At 45.9% G+C, this 16,640-nt stretch overlaps 1 protein-coding gene across 1 annotated transcript; it reads left to right on the plus strand.

The window, feature by feature from the left end:
• Positions 1–457: 457 nt before the first annotated feature.
• Positions 458–13,469, plus strand: Ctse (cathepsin E). The gene is made up of 9 exons (XM_029479249.2): positions 458–632; positions 1,165–1,321; positions 1,859–1,976; positions 2,849–2,967; positions 6,085–6,284; positions 8,702–8,824; positions 10,200–10,341; positions 10,441–10,539; positions 12,772–13,469. The coding sequence occupies exons 1-9, from the start codon at positions 562–564 to the stop codon at positions 12,934–12,936; spliced, it is 1,194 nt and encodes a 397-aa protein (XP_029335109.1). The 5' UTR covers positions 458–561; the 3' UTR covers positions 12,937–13,469.
• The last annotated feature ends 3,171 nt before the right edge of the window (positions 13,470–16,640 follow it).

Below are 16,640 nucleotides of genomic sequence, written 5' to 3' on the forward strand. Positions count from 1 at the left end.
ATGCAGGGAGAATATGAAATATGGGAACAAAAGCCTGGCTAATGTTTTGAGCCACAATCCTGCTACACTTATGTCATTTCAGCTTCTGCCCTTCTCGAGTCTTCAACTGAACATTCATAGTAGCAGTTCAACAAGGTGGGACCCTCGTTTACTTTTGCACACTTAGACAATAAACATGGGGTTTCTTACAGTCAATGCTGCATGCCCAAAGAACTTGAAAGAATCTGAGACCTCAACACCCTCATTTTCAGAGAGTGAATACACACACACACACACACACACACACAGAGGGAGAGAGAGAGAGAAAGAGAGAGAGAGATTTTACCCTTAGCTCCCCAAGCATAAGAAAGGGACCCAGGGGCAGACAAGGGACGTCCTATTACACATAGTGTTTACTCTGGGCATGGCTATTGACTCCAGACCTTATCATTGGGTCCTCAGACTGGGCAGGGCAGGTCTGGGCACCAGGAAGAGCCAGTGCCCCTGCCCTGTGATCAAGAGGAAAGAAAGGTGGAAGGGAGATCAGAGCAGAGTAAGAGAGAAGCTGCCCCTTGGACCACAATGAAGCCCCTTCTTGTGCTGCTGCTGCTGCTGCTCCTGGACCTGGCTCAGGCCCAAGAGGCTCTGCACAGGTAAGGCCCTGTCTCCAGCACTAAGTTCAATTGAGGCATCCCCCAACCCCAACCCAGGGCTGCCCCGAGGGAGGAAAGCTAATGAGGAAATGAAAAGAAGAAACTGGGATCTCTCAGGAATCCCTAGAGAAGATTCCCCAGGCCTCTCCTTCCAGTATAGGTGCCTGCCTCAGCTCAAGGGATTTCCCCCTCTGTTGTTCAAAGGTGTGCTGCATAGCTGTGATTTGTGACTCCAAGCCTTCAAATACTTTCCCGAGGGGGCCTGAGCACTGCTATCCACCGGGTCCTTAAGTCAGCCCTCAGACTATAGACTGTGTCCAACCTCCCATTCCCTAAAAAACCTCAAAAGGTCAGTGCCCAGAAGGGAGAGCCATTTCTACTCAAATTCTGAGTCTGCAAGACAGAGCCATTGCTGCTTCTGGCCACACCTGGTCTTGAAGGTTCCCTCCTGGGTCTTGCTGTAGTCAGGCTCTGAATAGGTATAGAGGCAATGGGGGCAGAGATGACCCTTTATTTCCTGATCTTTCTCCAGAGTGCCCCTCAGAAGACATCAGTCCCTTCGGAAGAAACTACGGGCCCAAGGAGAGCTCTCGGAATTCTGGAGGTCTCATAACTTGGACATGACCCGACTCAGCGAGTCCTGTAATGTGTATCCGAGTGTCAATGAGCCCCTCATCAACTACCTGGATGTAAGATTTCTCAAATTGAAGCCTGAGGACACTGGGTGTAGGGAGGAAGGCTGGGGCCTTCAGCAGGGGCCAGGGCTGCATTGGTGGCATTATGATCAGGCATGGATTTGTTTGCTTGGAGGATTCAGACAGTCCCCCAGTCTCTGTCTACTCTGTAAAGCAGGCTTCTAAATGACCCATTGTGCAGGGCTTTCTTTAAGAGGAAAGAGATAAGCATGATATGTGTTCCAAAACAAAAGACCCCTACTGTGTGCCTAGCTGGGCATTTTACTAGCTATTCCTCTGGGCAAAGAACTTGGTTTGCCACACCTCCAGGTCCCTGATGACATTGTGAGGATCAGGATAATGAGAGAAGGATGGAGCCAAGTTTCCTGGGCTATCCTGGGTTTCCTCCCTGGTGATCCTTGCTCTGTTCCTTCCATCCTTTGCCTCCAGCCTTGCCTCTTCTGGGCTTTGTAGATTGTAGCTTGTGGTACTTCATGCTTTAGTGCCCTTCCCCTGCACTCCACCCACACACTCTCTCTCCCTTCCCTACAGATGGAATACTTTGGCACCATCTCCATCGGCACCCCGCCACAGAACTTCACCGTCATCTTTGACACCGGTTCATCCAACCTCTGGGTCCCTTCTGTGTACTGCACCAGCCCAGCATGCAGTAAGTGAACTTGGCAGTGGCGGGAGCTCACTAGGCTAAGATGGTACCTTGTGGCATAGAGAGACTCAGGTTCCCTCCACTTATCTTCCCTGCCATACTGGCTTCCTCTTCCTATATCTGTTTGTTGTGCCTGAGCCAGGAACAGACAAGAAAGGCAACTACCAGTTAAGATAATAACCTTCATGTTCATTAGAATTGATGGAGAGAAAATTAGCCATTAGGACTTGGTGACTCACTTCCTTTCGAACACCCAAAGGAACATGGGGGAAAGTTCCTTCGGTCTGTACCTGAACCAATAGCTAGATTGAATTCTAAGGAAAACTGTGCTCCTGCTCCAGGGAGGCCCTGATGCATTGGCTCCCTTGAAGGTGTTGCTCATGGGACACAGTGGTGTAGGTGTGTCCATTTGACCAGAGGTAATGTAGGGGCTACATAGAGGTTGGAAACAGAAGCCCTAAACAGAGAAAGCTTGTTCTGTGTGGGACACATCTCAAGGACAGAAGCTCTTTGAAATTCTGACAACAGACATTGTCAAGGTCAGGTGAAGAAGTAGGAGTGATTTCCTAGAGTAGTAATTGAAACTTGGTGTGGGTCGGGCCCACACTGATGGCTGAGGCTGCTGCTGGCGCCTGGTGGACGGTGCTTATCTTGTGTCTATGAAGTCACTGTGACTAACCAGGTTTGTCCAGGGACAAATATTTGCCCCTGGTTAGAACACACCTGTGGCTAGGGAACACAGCAGCTCACTAGTCAAAGGCCATGATATGCCTGTCTAGGAAGCCCCATCTTCAACCTAGTGTGGGGAGCAGAGGGGAGCCACTCCGTCCCCCTGGGATGGGGTGGAAGACTCAAGCAGCATTCTTGCTTTCCAGAGGCACACCCAGTGTTCCATCCATCGCAGTCCGACACATACACGGAGGTAGGGAATCATTTCTCCATCCAGTATGGTACCGGGAGCCTGACAGGAATCATTGGAGCTGATCAAGTCTCTGTGAGTACAATCCCCAATAGAGAATGGGCCACCCGGATGGGTGAGTATTATTCTCGCTCTAGCATGATCCAAAGGCCAGCAAAGCTTAGTCTTCATCAGCATCTCTTCCAAACTTTGAACATGGGATATATGATTAACTGAAAAAGGGCTGCTAACTGAAATCTCTCTTTTCTTCTCTGTCCCCCTCCTCCCATTAAACCTGGTGCATATCTTTCTAGGCCCTTATGACATGTGTGGGGTCTGAGTACTTTAGTGAGCTGGTCATCAAATAATATAAAGCAAAGCAAATATGTCAATGGCCTTAATTATTCTCTTTAGGGTAGTAGGTCTCCTTAAAATATGTTTAAGTGGGTTGGATAGATGGCTCAGTGGTTAAGAGCACAGACTGCTCTTCCAAAAGACCCCGGTTCAATCCCCAGTACCCACTGTCAGCTCATATCTGTCTGTAGCTTCAGTTCCAGCAGATCCAGGACTCAGACACAAGTGCAGGAAAACACCAATGCAAATAAAAAGAAATCAATACAAGAAAAAGAAATCACTAAAGACAATTAAAAAAAAAACAATTTAAGTAAAGCCAGCTATTGTGGCACACACCTTTAATCCCAGAACTTGGAAAGCTGCAGCCTATTGATCTCTAAGTTCGAGGCCAGCCTAGCCTACATAGAGAGTTCCAGGCCAGCTAAAGACTACGTAGTGAAACCCTGTCTCCAAATTTGAAAAAAGTTTCAGTAACGTCTTCTTATCAGAAAAATGTTTTTTTATGTAAAATTATATAAATAAAGCAGAGCTATCGGTTAAAATTTTACATGCATATGTAAATACATATTATGTGTATATATTACAGTATAAATAACCACTTGGAAGGCTGCACGTCAGCCTGATAATTGTAGTAAGTCTGGAGAGCAGGGAGGAGACTGAGATCTACAGGAGGTGGGCTCTGGCATACAGCTTCTCGCCTCTCTGCTAGCTGCCCTGAACAGAGCAGAGAGCAGCCAAGCCCATAGCAACTTCAGCTGCAATGGCCTCTCCTTCAGCACTTCTGGCTCTGGAGCAGGTGCCCATTTGCCTCTATGGCAGTGTCAGCTTCTACTGTGAAGCATTCCTTCACTGAATATAGAGGACACCGTGGTGCCAGTCCATCCCCACAGGCTGCAGCTGGCATCTTTCCCACTTGGCATGTAGCTTCCCTCTGCTGCCTCATCTGTAGACCTCAGGCTGCAACCCTAGGTTAGCAACCACATCCTAAGTGCACTCCCAGCCGGCATCTGCAACTGTATAAAGCCAAGTACCTAACACATATATAGCACATAAGCACACAGATTAGTGCAGTTCATGCAGCCTGAAATGTAAAGATCAGAAAACCAGTGATCTAAGCTGCGGTTTGGAGTAACAAACACTAAGGAACGAGCTGTTAATAAACAGGCGCAAGCCAAACCCAAGGGAAAGAAATCACGTAGAGAAGGACAGGGCATCGGTACAATAGGGAATCCACACTATAAACATAGAGCCGGGCGTGGTGGCGCACGCCTTTGAGCCCAGCATTTGGGAGGCAGAGGCAGGCAGATTTCTGAGTTCAAGGTCAGCCTGGTCTACAAAGTGAGTTCCAGGACAGCCAGGGCTACACAGAGAATCCTGTCTCGAAAAACAAACAAGCAAACACAAAACAAAACAAAATCAACTACGTCACAGATTAACTGTTTGCAAAGAGCAACCAAATTGGTAACCCTCTGGCATAACTAATCCAGAAAAATGAAGGAAACACAATGACCTTGACAACCTCAAAACAAGATATCAAAAATTGCTTTATATTGATACACTACAATAATTTTAAACTGATGACTATCAAAACTGATACAATAAAATAGAAATGATTAATAATCTGGTATCTATTTTAAGTGGTGATTCTGCTATTAAAACAACAACAAAACAAAACAAAACAAAAACCCCACTTCCCACAAGGAAGTGACAGATCCATCTTCCAGAGAGTTGATAGAATTCCTTCCTAACTTCATCAGAACAACTATGATAACAAAATGTGAAAAGATTCTTGTACTCACTGGGACTTGCTAGACATAGTGGCACAGGCCTTTAATCTCTGCATTCAGTGGGCAGAGGCAGGCAGACCTCTATGACTGTCAGGCCAGTCTGGTCCACATAGGGAATTTTAGGACAGCCGAGACTATGTAGTGAGACCCTGTCTTAATCAGTCACCCAGTGCAGTGAGCAAAGTGCTTGTCTAGTGTACGCAAAGCCCAGAATTGCATCCCCAGGACCACATAAACTGGACAGGTGATACATATGTATAATCCCAGCACCCAGGTGACAGAGGCAAGAGGGTCAGAAGTTGAAGATTTCCTCTGTTGCATAGTATGCTCTGTGCTAGCCTGGGCTATACTAGATCCTGTGGAAATATGTAATGTGTTCACCAGAGGAAGTACCAATGCACCATTATTGATAATCAAACATTGGAAACAGCCCAGCTATCCTCCCATAGTATAAGGCAGTGTTTCTCAGCCTGTGGGTAGCAACCTCTTTGGATCAATTTGTAACAATGAAAATATAACCCATACACACACACACACACACACACACACACACACACACACACACATATATATAATGTAATATATGTAATATGTGTGTGTGTATTTACATTATGATCCACAACAGTAGCAAAATTACAGTTACAAAGTAGCAGCGAAAATGTCATGGCAGGTGGTCATCACAACATGAGAAACTGTATTAAAGGTTGCCCCAGTAGTAGGAAGGTTGATGACCACAAAAATAGGCAAAACCAATGTTGCTTGACAGATGAGTCACTCTTGAGGGATACAAAGACTGGCAGGGTATATGAAAGGCCTGCTGGGGCTTTGGAATGTCCTGTCTTATTTCAGAAGGGTTACATAAGAATGTGGACTGTTATTAAAAAATAGACACTCATGTTTTCTGCATTACATTATATTTTGATTTTTAAAGTCACATGAAGAAAGTCCAAGAGTGGGATTATAGTAAAAATCCGTGTGCCTATTTCCCCAGGAGGCTGAGAAAGGAAGATCTTGCTTCACCCGGGAATCTGAGACCCTCCTCCAACTAACCTTTGTGCAATTCTCCCTTCAGGTGGAAGGGCTGACTGTGGTTGGCCAGCAGTTTGGAGAAAGTGTCAAGGAGCCAGGCCAGACCTTTGTGAATGCAGAGTTTGATGGGATTCTAGGTCTGGGATACCCCTCATTGGCTGCTGGAGGAGTGACCCCGGTGTTTGACAACATGATGGCCCAGAACCTTGTGGCTCTACCTATGTTTTCTGTCTACTTGAGCAGGTGAGGCCAGTCAAATCACCTAGGTCCAATCAGTGAATGACTACAGGCAGATGGCCTGGTACATAAGACTTCATGGTTCTAAAGCCCATGAATCTCTCGAATCTCTTCCTTGGCATATGATGTATATGATCTTGAGGAAAAAAAATACTGAAGCTCTTTGGATTTCAAGGAAATGGGGTTTGCCTCATAAAAGAGTTGAGTTGAGCACTTTACAATCTAGCACGGTGAGTTAAAGTTATAGACCATTGCAATTGGCTAGTGATTTATTTGATCATTAAATTCTAAGGTCCTTTATATGCCAAGTGTGACAGTAGACACCAAAACACAAGGAAACAAGAGTAATCTCTGTGGTTGGGAGAGAAGGAAAATATTAACCAGCAAGATGATACTAAAAGTAGCTTCTACATTAGGGCGAGGAAAGGAAACTGTAGTATAGCAGAATAGTAGAATATCACTTGGTCTTTGGAAGGAAAACCAGTGAGGGATGCAGTGTGCAGGAGAGGACTTACCTAGCAAACACAAGGCTCCGGGTTCACTCTCCAATGCCTCACAGACATGTGCTAGAACACAGATTATGCTAAATGAACTAAGCCAGTAGCCCAAAGGACAGATATGTGAGGTACCTAGAACTGAATTCATAGGCAGAAAGTGCAGTGGTGGTTGCGATGGGGTAGAGGGATAAATAGGAAAGGGGTTCTCGCTTGATGAGTCTCAGTTCTACACTGTGAAAATGTTCTGGAGAACGGCTTCCCAGGAATGAAAATCTGAAGTGCACACTCAAAAAATGGTTAAGCTTGTTCTATCTTATGGCTGTACTGCCACGAGTTTTAAAGATGCACACACTACAGTTAAAAAGAGCATGGAGCTCACTGCTCTAGCCTGGGGTGCAGAGGAAGTCACTTTCCTACCTACACAGAAAGATTTACCTTTCCCACTCTGGCCTGGCCTGGCCTGAGCTCGCCATGTTCCAGTGTAAGTCCCCTTTCCCTGTCCCCCTCCCACATCAGAAGTTCCCGGAGTGGCTGCAGCTGGGACCAGGCCTGGGTAGGGTTTTGATTGAGCCCCCACTGTTAGAACTCCTATTTCCCCTGCAGAGGCTCCTGATCTACCTGCTAAAGAAGTGTGCCGCTCTGGTCAGTAGCAAGGCCAGCATAGCCTGAAGCTAAGTCTGCATGTTTGTCTCCCAGGGCCTAGGGTTCCTCGGGCAAATGTGAGGCTGATGTGAGAATTCAACAAGATTGGGTGCAGTGGGAATTTTGGTTTCTTCAAAGACAGAAATGTCAGCGGAATCTGTTTTCATTTTAATCCCTGGTGTGGCATATGGGACTGCTTTAGATTGTCCACAGCAGCCAACTATGATTTACCCAATGCATGGTCTAGAAGGGGCATGATTTTGCCAGCTGCAGATAGCTTCTGCAGGTATATGATGTTTGAAATTCTGGAGACTCTTGAGAGGGTATAGAAGCTGCTGCTGGTGGTGGTTGCTGCTGATGCAGTTTGTCAAGTAGTCATGCACAAAGGATCACAAGAAGGAAAAATTAGATAGCCTGATTGCGAAGATCGAGCTTGTCCCAAGGAACTCTATGCCCCTAATCAGCAGGAAGTAGTCTAACAATATCACTGACCCCTTTCCTCTCAACCTTCTTTCTCTCTACCTAATTCTTGGGGTGGGGGCGAATGGAAGGGTGAAATGGGGGTGGAGAAGAGTGGCAGGAAAAGGAACCTATAAAGTAGCCAAAAGTTGGCTTACTATCAGGTGGTTAGATTGCTAGAACCCAGCAAGCAAGTGTTCTACCCCTTAGCTACGTTCTCAGTCCCCAATAAACCTGAAATTCTCTACAGACATATACTTCCTTCCCTACTGCTACTCTGTCCTGCAGCGCCCCAGGCTTAGTATCTTTCCTCCTGGAAATGCCCTCCTTCTCCAGAATCCTCCTAAATCCCAGCTTATAACCTGAGAAATAACCACCAAAGAAAATTAGCCGATAGTAAAGCCCCAGTAAGACATGGTGCTTTCAAATTATCTTTTCTGAAGAAGTGGATATGGTAGAAACCCCAGACACCACAGCATCAATGGCAGGGAAGATACTGTGAGAAAGAGTATTTTGGGGGCATCCTCAGTTGCACAGTGTTTGTACCCAACACTTGAAACACCCAACACCCAAGATAGTCCTGACCTTAGATCTAGAGTTCAGATACTCCCTACCTCCTGAACTTTTTATCCAAGAAGCAGGGGATATGCATAGGGTGTTAGACAGAATTGATCCTATCTTTGATCCCCAAAGACTCAGGCTACCTAGGTAGTTTCTGCCTACTTTGCCACCAGATGTGAGTGCCCAGACATGCAACAAAGGGGCCCTGAACTCCTGTCTGTGTTTCCAGAGGCCATTTCTTGACAACCCTTTCTCTCTGCGTAGTGACCCTCAAGGTGGCTCAGGCAGTGAGCTGACTTTCGGAGGCTATGACCCCTCTCATTTCTCTGGGAGCCTCAACTGGATCCCAGTCACCAAGCAAGCCTATTGGCAGATTGCCCTGGATGGGTGAGTATTCTCTAGATAGTAGCTATGGTTGAATGGAAGAGTGGCCACAACTCAAACTGGATTAACTGGGTGATGCTGCAGGACACTAGAGCAGATGCTGGGAGCCTCACATCTGGACTGGAGATGTGAAAACACACAGGAAGGACAAGAGGGGCAGCTTCCTTCTGTGTACATTTAGCTGGCCTCCCTCTGACTCACACAACCAGCTATCCTGTCTTCAAGCAGCCTTAATTGATACACAAGGCAAGGGCTGAGCACCAGGGAAAAGACACTGGTTATCTGAACTCAAAGCCTGTATGGAATATGAGGTGTGGTCCCAAATCACCACCACACAAAATGCATGTGGTCAGTGTTCTGAAAGCCACCAGTATGGCCAGCCAACAGTGCAAGATGTCTCTGTCTGAAGACCACTCATGTTTTGTGGAGACAATGACTCTGAAACTGAGCCTTGAAAGCCATGCTTGGCATGAAGCAAATGGGGAAGCAGCATTGCGTACCTGATAGATAGATATATGGCCAGCCCAGTGCTAGAAACGGGGGCAGTTTAGGGAGAACAGTCTAGTTTCTGTTCCTCAGATGATCTGGATAAAAAGTGAAACAGCTCCAACTCGTTGTAGCTCCTGACGCTTTTCCGACTGAGATTTACCTATTTATGCTCATGAGATCGCTTTAAGGAATCTCGGTCCGTTTGCGTGGTTTTTTATTTTTTGAGGCAAGATCTTCCCATGTAGCCCCAGCTATCCTAGAACGCTCAGGATCCTGTCAGCCTCCTGCATGCTGGGGTTACAGGTGTCCCCACCATGCCCAGCTCTCCATCTGCATTTCTGAATGAAAACTGAGCACAGTAGAAAATTCAAGAATGTATTTCAGTGTGTATGTGTGTGTGTGTGTGTGTGTGTGTTCATGTGCTTGTGCATACTTGATCATGAATTAAATGTATTCCTGCCCTAAATCTCAGTCAATAAAAGCAAGTTGAGTCAGGTATAATGGCTCATGCCTATAATTCCAGCATCCATGAGGACTGCTATGGGTTTGAGATTAGCCTGGACAGGGTGAAGATGTTTTAAAAAGAAGCAAGTTGGCCAGGCATAGTGGTGCATGCCTTTAATCGCAGCACCTGGGAGACAAAGGCAGGTGGATCTCTGAATTCAAGGCCAGTTTATATAGTGAGTTCCAGAACCACCAAAGCTATGCAGAGAGACCCTATCTCAAACAAACAAATATGCTAGTTGAAATAAGCTACTACTCCTGTGGTAGAAGAGATCAAAGAGAACACCATTATTGTGACCTAATAAAGTAAAGGGCCCCAGAGAGAGCGCAGGAATGGCCAAGGATCATGTGTTAACCGTGGGACCATGGGACTCTTTGTCCTCAGAATCCAGGTGGGAGACACTGTGATGTTCTGCTCCGAAGGCTGCCAGGCCATCGTGGACACAGGGACCTCTCTCATCACTGGTCCCCCCAACAAGATCAAACAGCTTCAAGAGGCCATTGGGGCCACACCCATTGATGGAGAAGTGAGTGTCTACTGAGGGTGGAGGATGGTAGAGGAACAGAAGATCCTGTCCTTGTCTGGGGAGAGAGTGGGGGTCTGAGTTGATCCTTCTCTGTTTTAGTATGCAGTGGATTGTGCCACTCTCGACACGATGCCAAACGTTACCTTCCTCATCAACGGGGTTTCATACACCCTCAGTCCAACTGACTACATCCTGCCGGTAAGGGCTGTTTCCTTATTCTGTGAGTCACAGGACCCTCCCCACGTGCACCTGCCACTTCCCCCTTCAAAGTCATCTACATGAGGCTACCACTCTTCCAAGGCTCCTCCCAGCCAGTTCAGAGGATGCCGATGTGGCATTCTCTCTGAGAGAGATGAAGCTGCCTGTGGTAGAAACGCCTGGACTTCTAGTTTCCAGTTCTGCTATGAAGCAGCAGCTACTCAGGTACAAGACACTTAAGGGGGATTTCTGATATTGCCATGAGGAATTTATCAACAAACACATTAATCCTCCCCACTACCGGTATGCAACTGGAGATGTTATTATCCTATTATACATGGGAGGAAGCTAAGATCCTCAGAGTTAAATAAATGCTTCAGATCTGACTGCTGGGGTTGGAGAGATGGATCAGCAGTTAAGAGCACTTGGATGCTCTTCCAGGGGACCACAATTGAGTTCTGCACCTGCATGTATGGCTCACAAACCATATGTAACTCCAGCTCCAGGAAATCAAATGCCCTCTTCTGATTTCTGTGGGACACACTCATGCATGTGCACAGATATTGCACACATACACATAAAAGTTTTTTCTTAAGATTTATGAATTTATTTTATTTATGTAAGCACACTGTAGCTGTCTTCAGACACACCAGAAGAGGGCATCATGTCTTACTACATGGTTGTGAACCACCATGTGGTTACTGGGAATTGAACTCAGGACCTCTGGAAAAGCAGTCAGTGCTCTTAACCGCTGAGACATCTCTACAGCTCCCCACACAAAAATTTTTAAAGAGTGACTTTAAAAAAGATAATGAGCTGCTTAAGGAGGGGCCACCATTTAAATTACCTTTCTTCAAGGTAAAACATGTCTTTTATTGCAATGATTCCCAAGTTCTGAGGGGGAGGGGGAGGTGAAAGTCTGTACATTTTGGAAACCTCAGGTCATTTCCCATCCCCCAGGGCCTAGGTTTTGATGTTGTGCTTCTTTGGCAACACACTTTAATGTGTTGATCTTTAAGCAGAGTCTCCTATAACATCAGGATCTGTGTCAGCATCAAGATGCCAAGGTAGAAGGTGACCTTCACCTTATCCTTCCCAAAGCCACCCAATGTAAACAGACAGCCAAACAAACACAAGCACTTGCTCTAAGGCATAGCTTCATGGTAAAGCTCTCAAGCTCTAGGGACAGTCTGGAACAGCCTCTGCAGACACCATGCTGAGCACATACCACTGTTGAAACTGAGCCCTGCTCTTCAGTCTCAGTCCCTTTGCCATGCTACTTTGGACCCTAGGACTTAAGTCTTAGTAGACAGAATGCAGTTCTGCAACAGTGGCTCTCAAGGACATGACATCACCCTCCAGCTGTGCCCCCTCTGGGATTCTGGGGGATGCCCAGCTCCTTTACTCTCCTACTTTTATCCAACAAGAGGCTCTGCTGGTAACCACACCCTGGCCCTACCTGCCAGGTTTTAATCAGGGGATCTCAGCCCGTAAAGGATGCTGGGATAGCTTTGAATTGTATCCCAGTCCTCTCACAAGGCTGTGGCTTTCCCACCTCTTCATCAGCAACTTTGAGTGTCAGATGGTTGTTGGGAAGACCACACCTGCCTGATAGAACTCAAATCTATCTAAACTGAAAAATAAGACTGAAAGACAGGAGTGGCGGTGAATGTCTAACCATCCCAGTGGAGTAGAGGCAGGAAAGTGAGTTCTAGGCAACAGAGGTTACAGAATGTCTCCCCCCCCCCCCCCGCGCCGCCAAAAAAAAAAAAAGATTGGGGGAGTTTACAGTCCCTTCTTGTGTCTCAGAGAGCCCACTCAAATGCTTCTTTCCCCAGATGTGAAGAAGGAAGCGGTAGTAGCTAGCCATTGATAGAACAGCTATTAAGTCAAGCTCCCCTTGAAACTAAACCAGATTGGGTTTAAACCAATGCGTTCTAACGCCAAACCTTCTGCAGTAAGGTTCTGTTTCCATGTTTCCAGTTATGAACTGATGGTAGAGTATGGCCATAAAAACATACAGTTCTCAGAATTGTAGAACACCCATAATGAAGGGAGCAAGCATACCCTGTACTGAGCAAGCTGGAATAGGGGCAGGAAATGAGAGAAAGCCCTCCAGCCACAACCGTGGCACTCAGCAACAACCCAAGGCCATTGCACGGCCAGCACCACCAACAGTACAGTTCCCAGGACTACATCCATTGTCCCCTGTCTGTTTCTTTTGTGCCCTAGGACTTGGTGGAAGGAATGCAGTTCTGTGGCAGTGGCTTTCAAGGACTTGACATTCCACCTCCAGCTGGGCCCCTCTGGATCCTGGGGGATGTCTTCATCCGACAGTTCTACTCAGTCTTTGATCGTGGAAATAACCAAGTGGGATTGGCCCCCGCAGTTCCCTGAAGAGGGATGTATGCCTACATATGGATGCCTGATACCTATTTAACCTGTTAGATACCTTTGTAACTATCAAAACCGTCATTTCCCATGGGGTATAGCCACCCCAGAGTATTCAGACCAATCAAAGCATAAGAGTGCACCCCACTCACTGCCCGCACACACACACACACACACATACAACCTCTACCATCACCACGATGAAAGAAGTTCTGTCTATAGTCTTCATTGCTTATTGTTGACTTTCTATTATGGAAATCTCTAAACATGCACACAGTAGACATGATGGCAAGATAAATACCCACACACCTCTGCCTCAGGTCACAACCCATCCATGTGTGGCCCAGCCACTCTATCTTCCATCCCTCTGGTTCCACGCCTCTAGATTTGGAAGCAGATTCTAAGCACCAGGTCATTTTATCTAATGTCTAATATCGTTACAAATCAGAATTTAAATTTCTCACCCTCTCATAAATGTGGACCTGTTTTTACAGTTGGTTTATTTGTATCAGGATTAAAACCAGATCCATAACTGGACAAAAAAAGCCCATAAATTGAATTGACTTGAAATATCTCTTAAGTCTCTTTTCTTCTACAGAATTTCCCACACTCAGAATTTTGCCAGTTGGAACAAGGCATGGTGATATTTGTTCCACCTATAATCTCAGCCTATAATCAAGTCCTATAATCTCAGCACTCAGGAAGCTGAGGCAGGAGGACCACTTTATGTCAAGGCTACATAACAAGCTCCAGGCCAACCAAGACCATACAGCAAGACTTGATCTCAGAAAAAGACAAAGGAAAAGAATTTGAGTGTATAGCAGGAATTGGGAGCTATCATTTGACATGGATGTCTACAGCCATCCTTCCTAGGAAACAGTAGTTAGAACTAGAGGCCTTGATTCATGGCAAAAACATGTTGCATAGATGGCACTGGTACTTCTGCTGTATCCCATTAGGAGACCGCTAATGCTGGGTGTCTCTCCACAGGTCATGTTAAGGTGGATGAGTGAGTTTAAGGCTGTCAGCCTTCACCGGGTAATACAAAAGTTTCTGTCAGCAGACACTGTGGTCACACTGAACCTCTCTCGTTGGTTAGGGTTTCTGCAATTCTGTTCCCCCCTCCCCCATAAAAATAACCTTCCTTCATCCTCCTTCTGCTCGATGTGAAGTATATCTCATATACAAAAAAGATAACTGCCTGAGACCTTCCTTCCTGCCTTACTTACCAGTTGTCAGAAATAATGAGCAGGTACTATGGCAAAGGGGAATGGATTTAAACCTCTGCTCTAACCTCTGCTTTTGATGCTCAATTTTCAATGACCCTTTAAGTTATTTCCTGTGAAATTTCCCATCCCATCTCATACACTTCCACCCTATCAGGTAACCTCAACTGTTGTCCCAAAGAGTTCTCTGTGCCATGACTATAAAGTTCACTATAAATGAAAATAATTGGTAGACTACCTGACTTGAAGAAGGGTAGGGAAAGTGCCTGAAATATGTCCTGGGGATTCCCAGGGAGAAAATGAACTGGAGGCCAACTTCATTCTGGAGACACCACTTGCTTTCCTCTTCCTCCCTTTCCTCTTCGATGCTTTTAAGACAGAATCTACAATCTTATTCTTATAAAATGCAGTAAGTATTCCATGACCCTGGAATTATCTCAAGTTGTTGATAACTAAACAACTAAAGAGAGGCTCTTTAGTTGTTTAGTTTTTTAACTAAAGAGAGGGCCAGCAGGATGGCTCAATGAGTAAAGATGCTTGTTCCCAAACCTGATGATCCGTGTTCAATTCCCAGAACCCACATGGTAGAAGAAGAGATCTGCTCCTCCAAGTTGTTCTCTAATATCTGTATTATTGCTCTGTGGCTGTGTGCACGCGTGCGCATGCACACACACACACACACACACTATAAACTGGCATCATTATTGGTATGCGATGTTTTTATTTCTACACAGAAGCAATCATGGGCTACGTATTCTCTAAATTGCTGACTTTCTTTTAGAATATGGAGGCTAAGGCAGGAAGTCAGTGAGTTCAAGGCCAGCATGCACTACACATCAAGACACTGTCTTAAAAAAAAATTGGAGGACCTGGAGAGAATGGGGGAAGAGGGTAAATCCAGGGGAGTTCTTGACACTGCAGATAGTTCCATCTTCCAACATTTCTCTGCTGTCTGTATATCACATCTTCTCTCGAGCTCATTTGGTTCTTTGAGGTTTTGTTCAATCTAAAACAATAAATACTTGGTTTATGCCAGGACCTATGGGGTTCTCTGAGACATGCAAGGTCTCTAGGACAGGCCCACTCTGTCACTTACAGGCAGGAGAAATGAAGGACACACCCAAGGCTGAGGTAGATAGTTACCCTGGATGCACACTGGCATTCTGCCTTTTGTGACAGGTGTGTACATACTTTTTGTTTTGTGTTTATAGATTGTATTCATTTCATTTGTTTTATTACCTTGTGGATTTGCGGTTTATTTAGGACAGCTTGTTGTCCCAAACCAACTGCCCAAGGATGAGATTAGATGGGTTAATAATGTGCGTTCTGGGACTGGCGAGATGGCTCAGCGGGTAAGAGCAATGACTGCTCTTCCGAAGGTCCGGAGTTCAAATCCCAACAAAGAGAGGGCCAGCAGGATGGCTCAATGAATAAAGATGCTTGTTCCCAAGCCCGATGACCTGTGTTCAATTCCCAGAACCCACATGGTGGCTCACAACCATCCATAATGAGATCTGATGCCCTCTTCTAGTGTCACAGAAGACAGCTGAAGTGTACTTATGTACAATAATAAATCTTTAGGCCAGAGTGAGCAAGGTCAACCGGAGTGAGCAGAGGTCCTAAAAATTCAATTCCTAACAACCATTTGTACAGTTATAGTGCACTCACATACATAAAATAAATAAATAAATAATTGAAAGAGAGAGAGAGAGAGAGAGAGAGAGAGAGAGAAAGAAAGAAAGAAAGAAAGAAAGAAAGAAAGAAAGAAAGAAAGAAAGAAAGAAAGAAAGAAAGAAAGAAAGAAAGAAAGAGAACCTGTCTCACTGGGCAGTGGTGACCCATTACTTTAATCCCAGCACTTGGGAGGCAGAGGCAGGCAGATTTCTGAGTTCAAGGCCAGCCTGGTCTACAGAGTGAGTTCCAGGACAACCAGGGCTACACAGAGAAACTCTGTCTCAAAGAAAAAAAAGTGAGTTCTGAGCTGGACAAGGCCAGACTAGATTCCCACCATCAGCCGCACTCCTGCTTGCTGGTGAGACGGACATGGTAATAAGAAGTGCTTCATGAGGTCATTTGAGGACTCCAGGTCTGTGATCGCTTGAATGAGAATGACTCCCATAGACTCATATATTTGAGTACTTGGTCCCAGTTAGTGGAACTATTTGGGAAGGACTGAGAGGTGTGGCTTTGTTGGAAGAGGTGTGTCACTAGGGGTGGATTTTGAAGTTTCAAATGCCCACAGTCCTAGTTAGCCTGCCCCCTCCCCTATCTCAGCTCTCAGTCACTACTCCACCACAATACCTACCTGTCTGCCATGCCCCCTGACATGATGGTTATGAACTCTAACCTTCTGAAACTGTAAGCTCCCCAGCACGGAGAAGCAGTTAGCTGGCTTGCAGGCCCTCACCCATCAAGGAAACTCTCAGGAAACACAGAGGCCCTTGAGACAAAAGGCTTTATACCCCAAGAGCCAAGTGGGGGGCA

This window comes from Mus caroli, unplaced genomic scaffold (assembly GCF_978045245.1).
Source record: "Mus caroli unplaced genomic scaffold, Mus_caroli_1 scaffold_1, whole genome shotgun sequence".
NCBI classification, from domain to species: domain Eukaryota; kingdom Metazoa; phylum Chordata; class Mammalia; order Rodentia; family Muridae; genus Mus; species Mus caroli.

Coding starts and splice junctions, on each gene's coding strand:
- Ctse (XM_029479249.2), top strand. CDS start 562: ATGAAGCCCCTTCTTGTGCTGCTGCTGCTGCTGCTCCTGGACCTGGCT. Junction 8,825..10,199: donor TGGCAGATTGCCCTGGATGG/GTGAGTATTCTC, acceptor CTTTGTCCTCAG/AATCCAGGTGGGAGACACTG. Junction 10,342..10,440: donor CCACACCCATTGATGGAGAA/GTGAGTGTCTAC, acceptor TCTCTGTTTTAG/TATGCAGTGGATTGTGCCAC.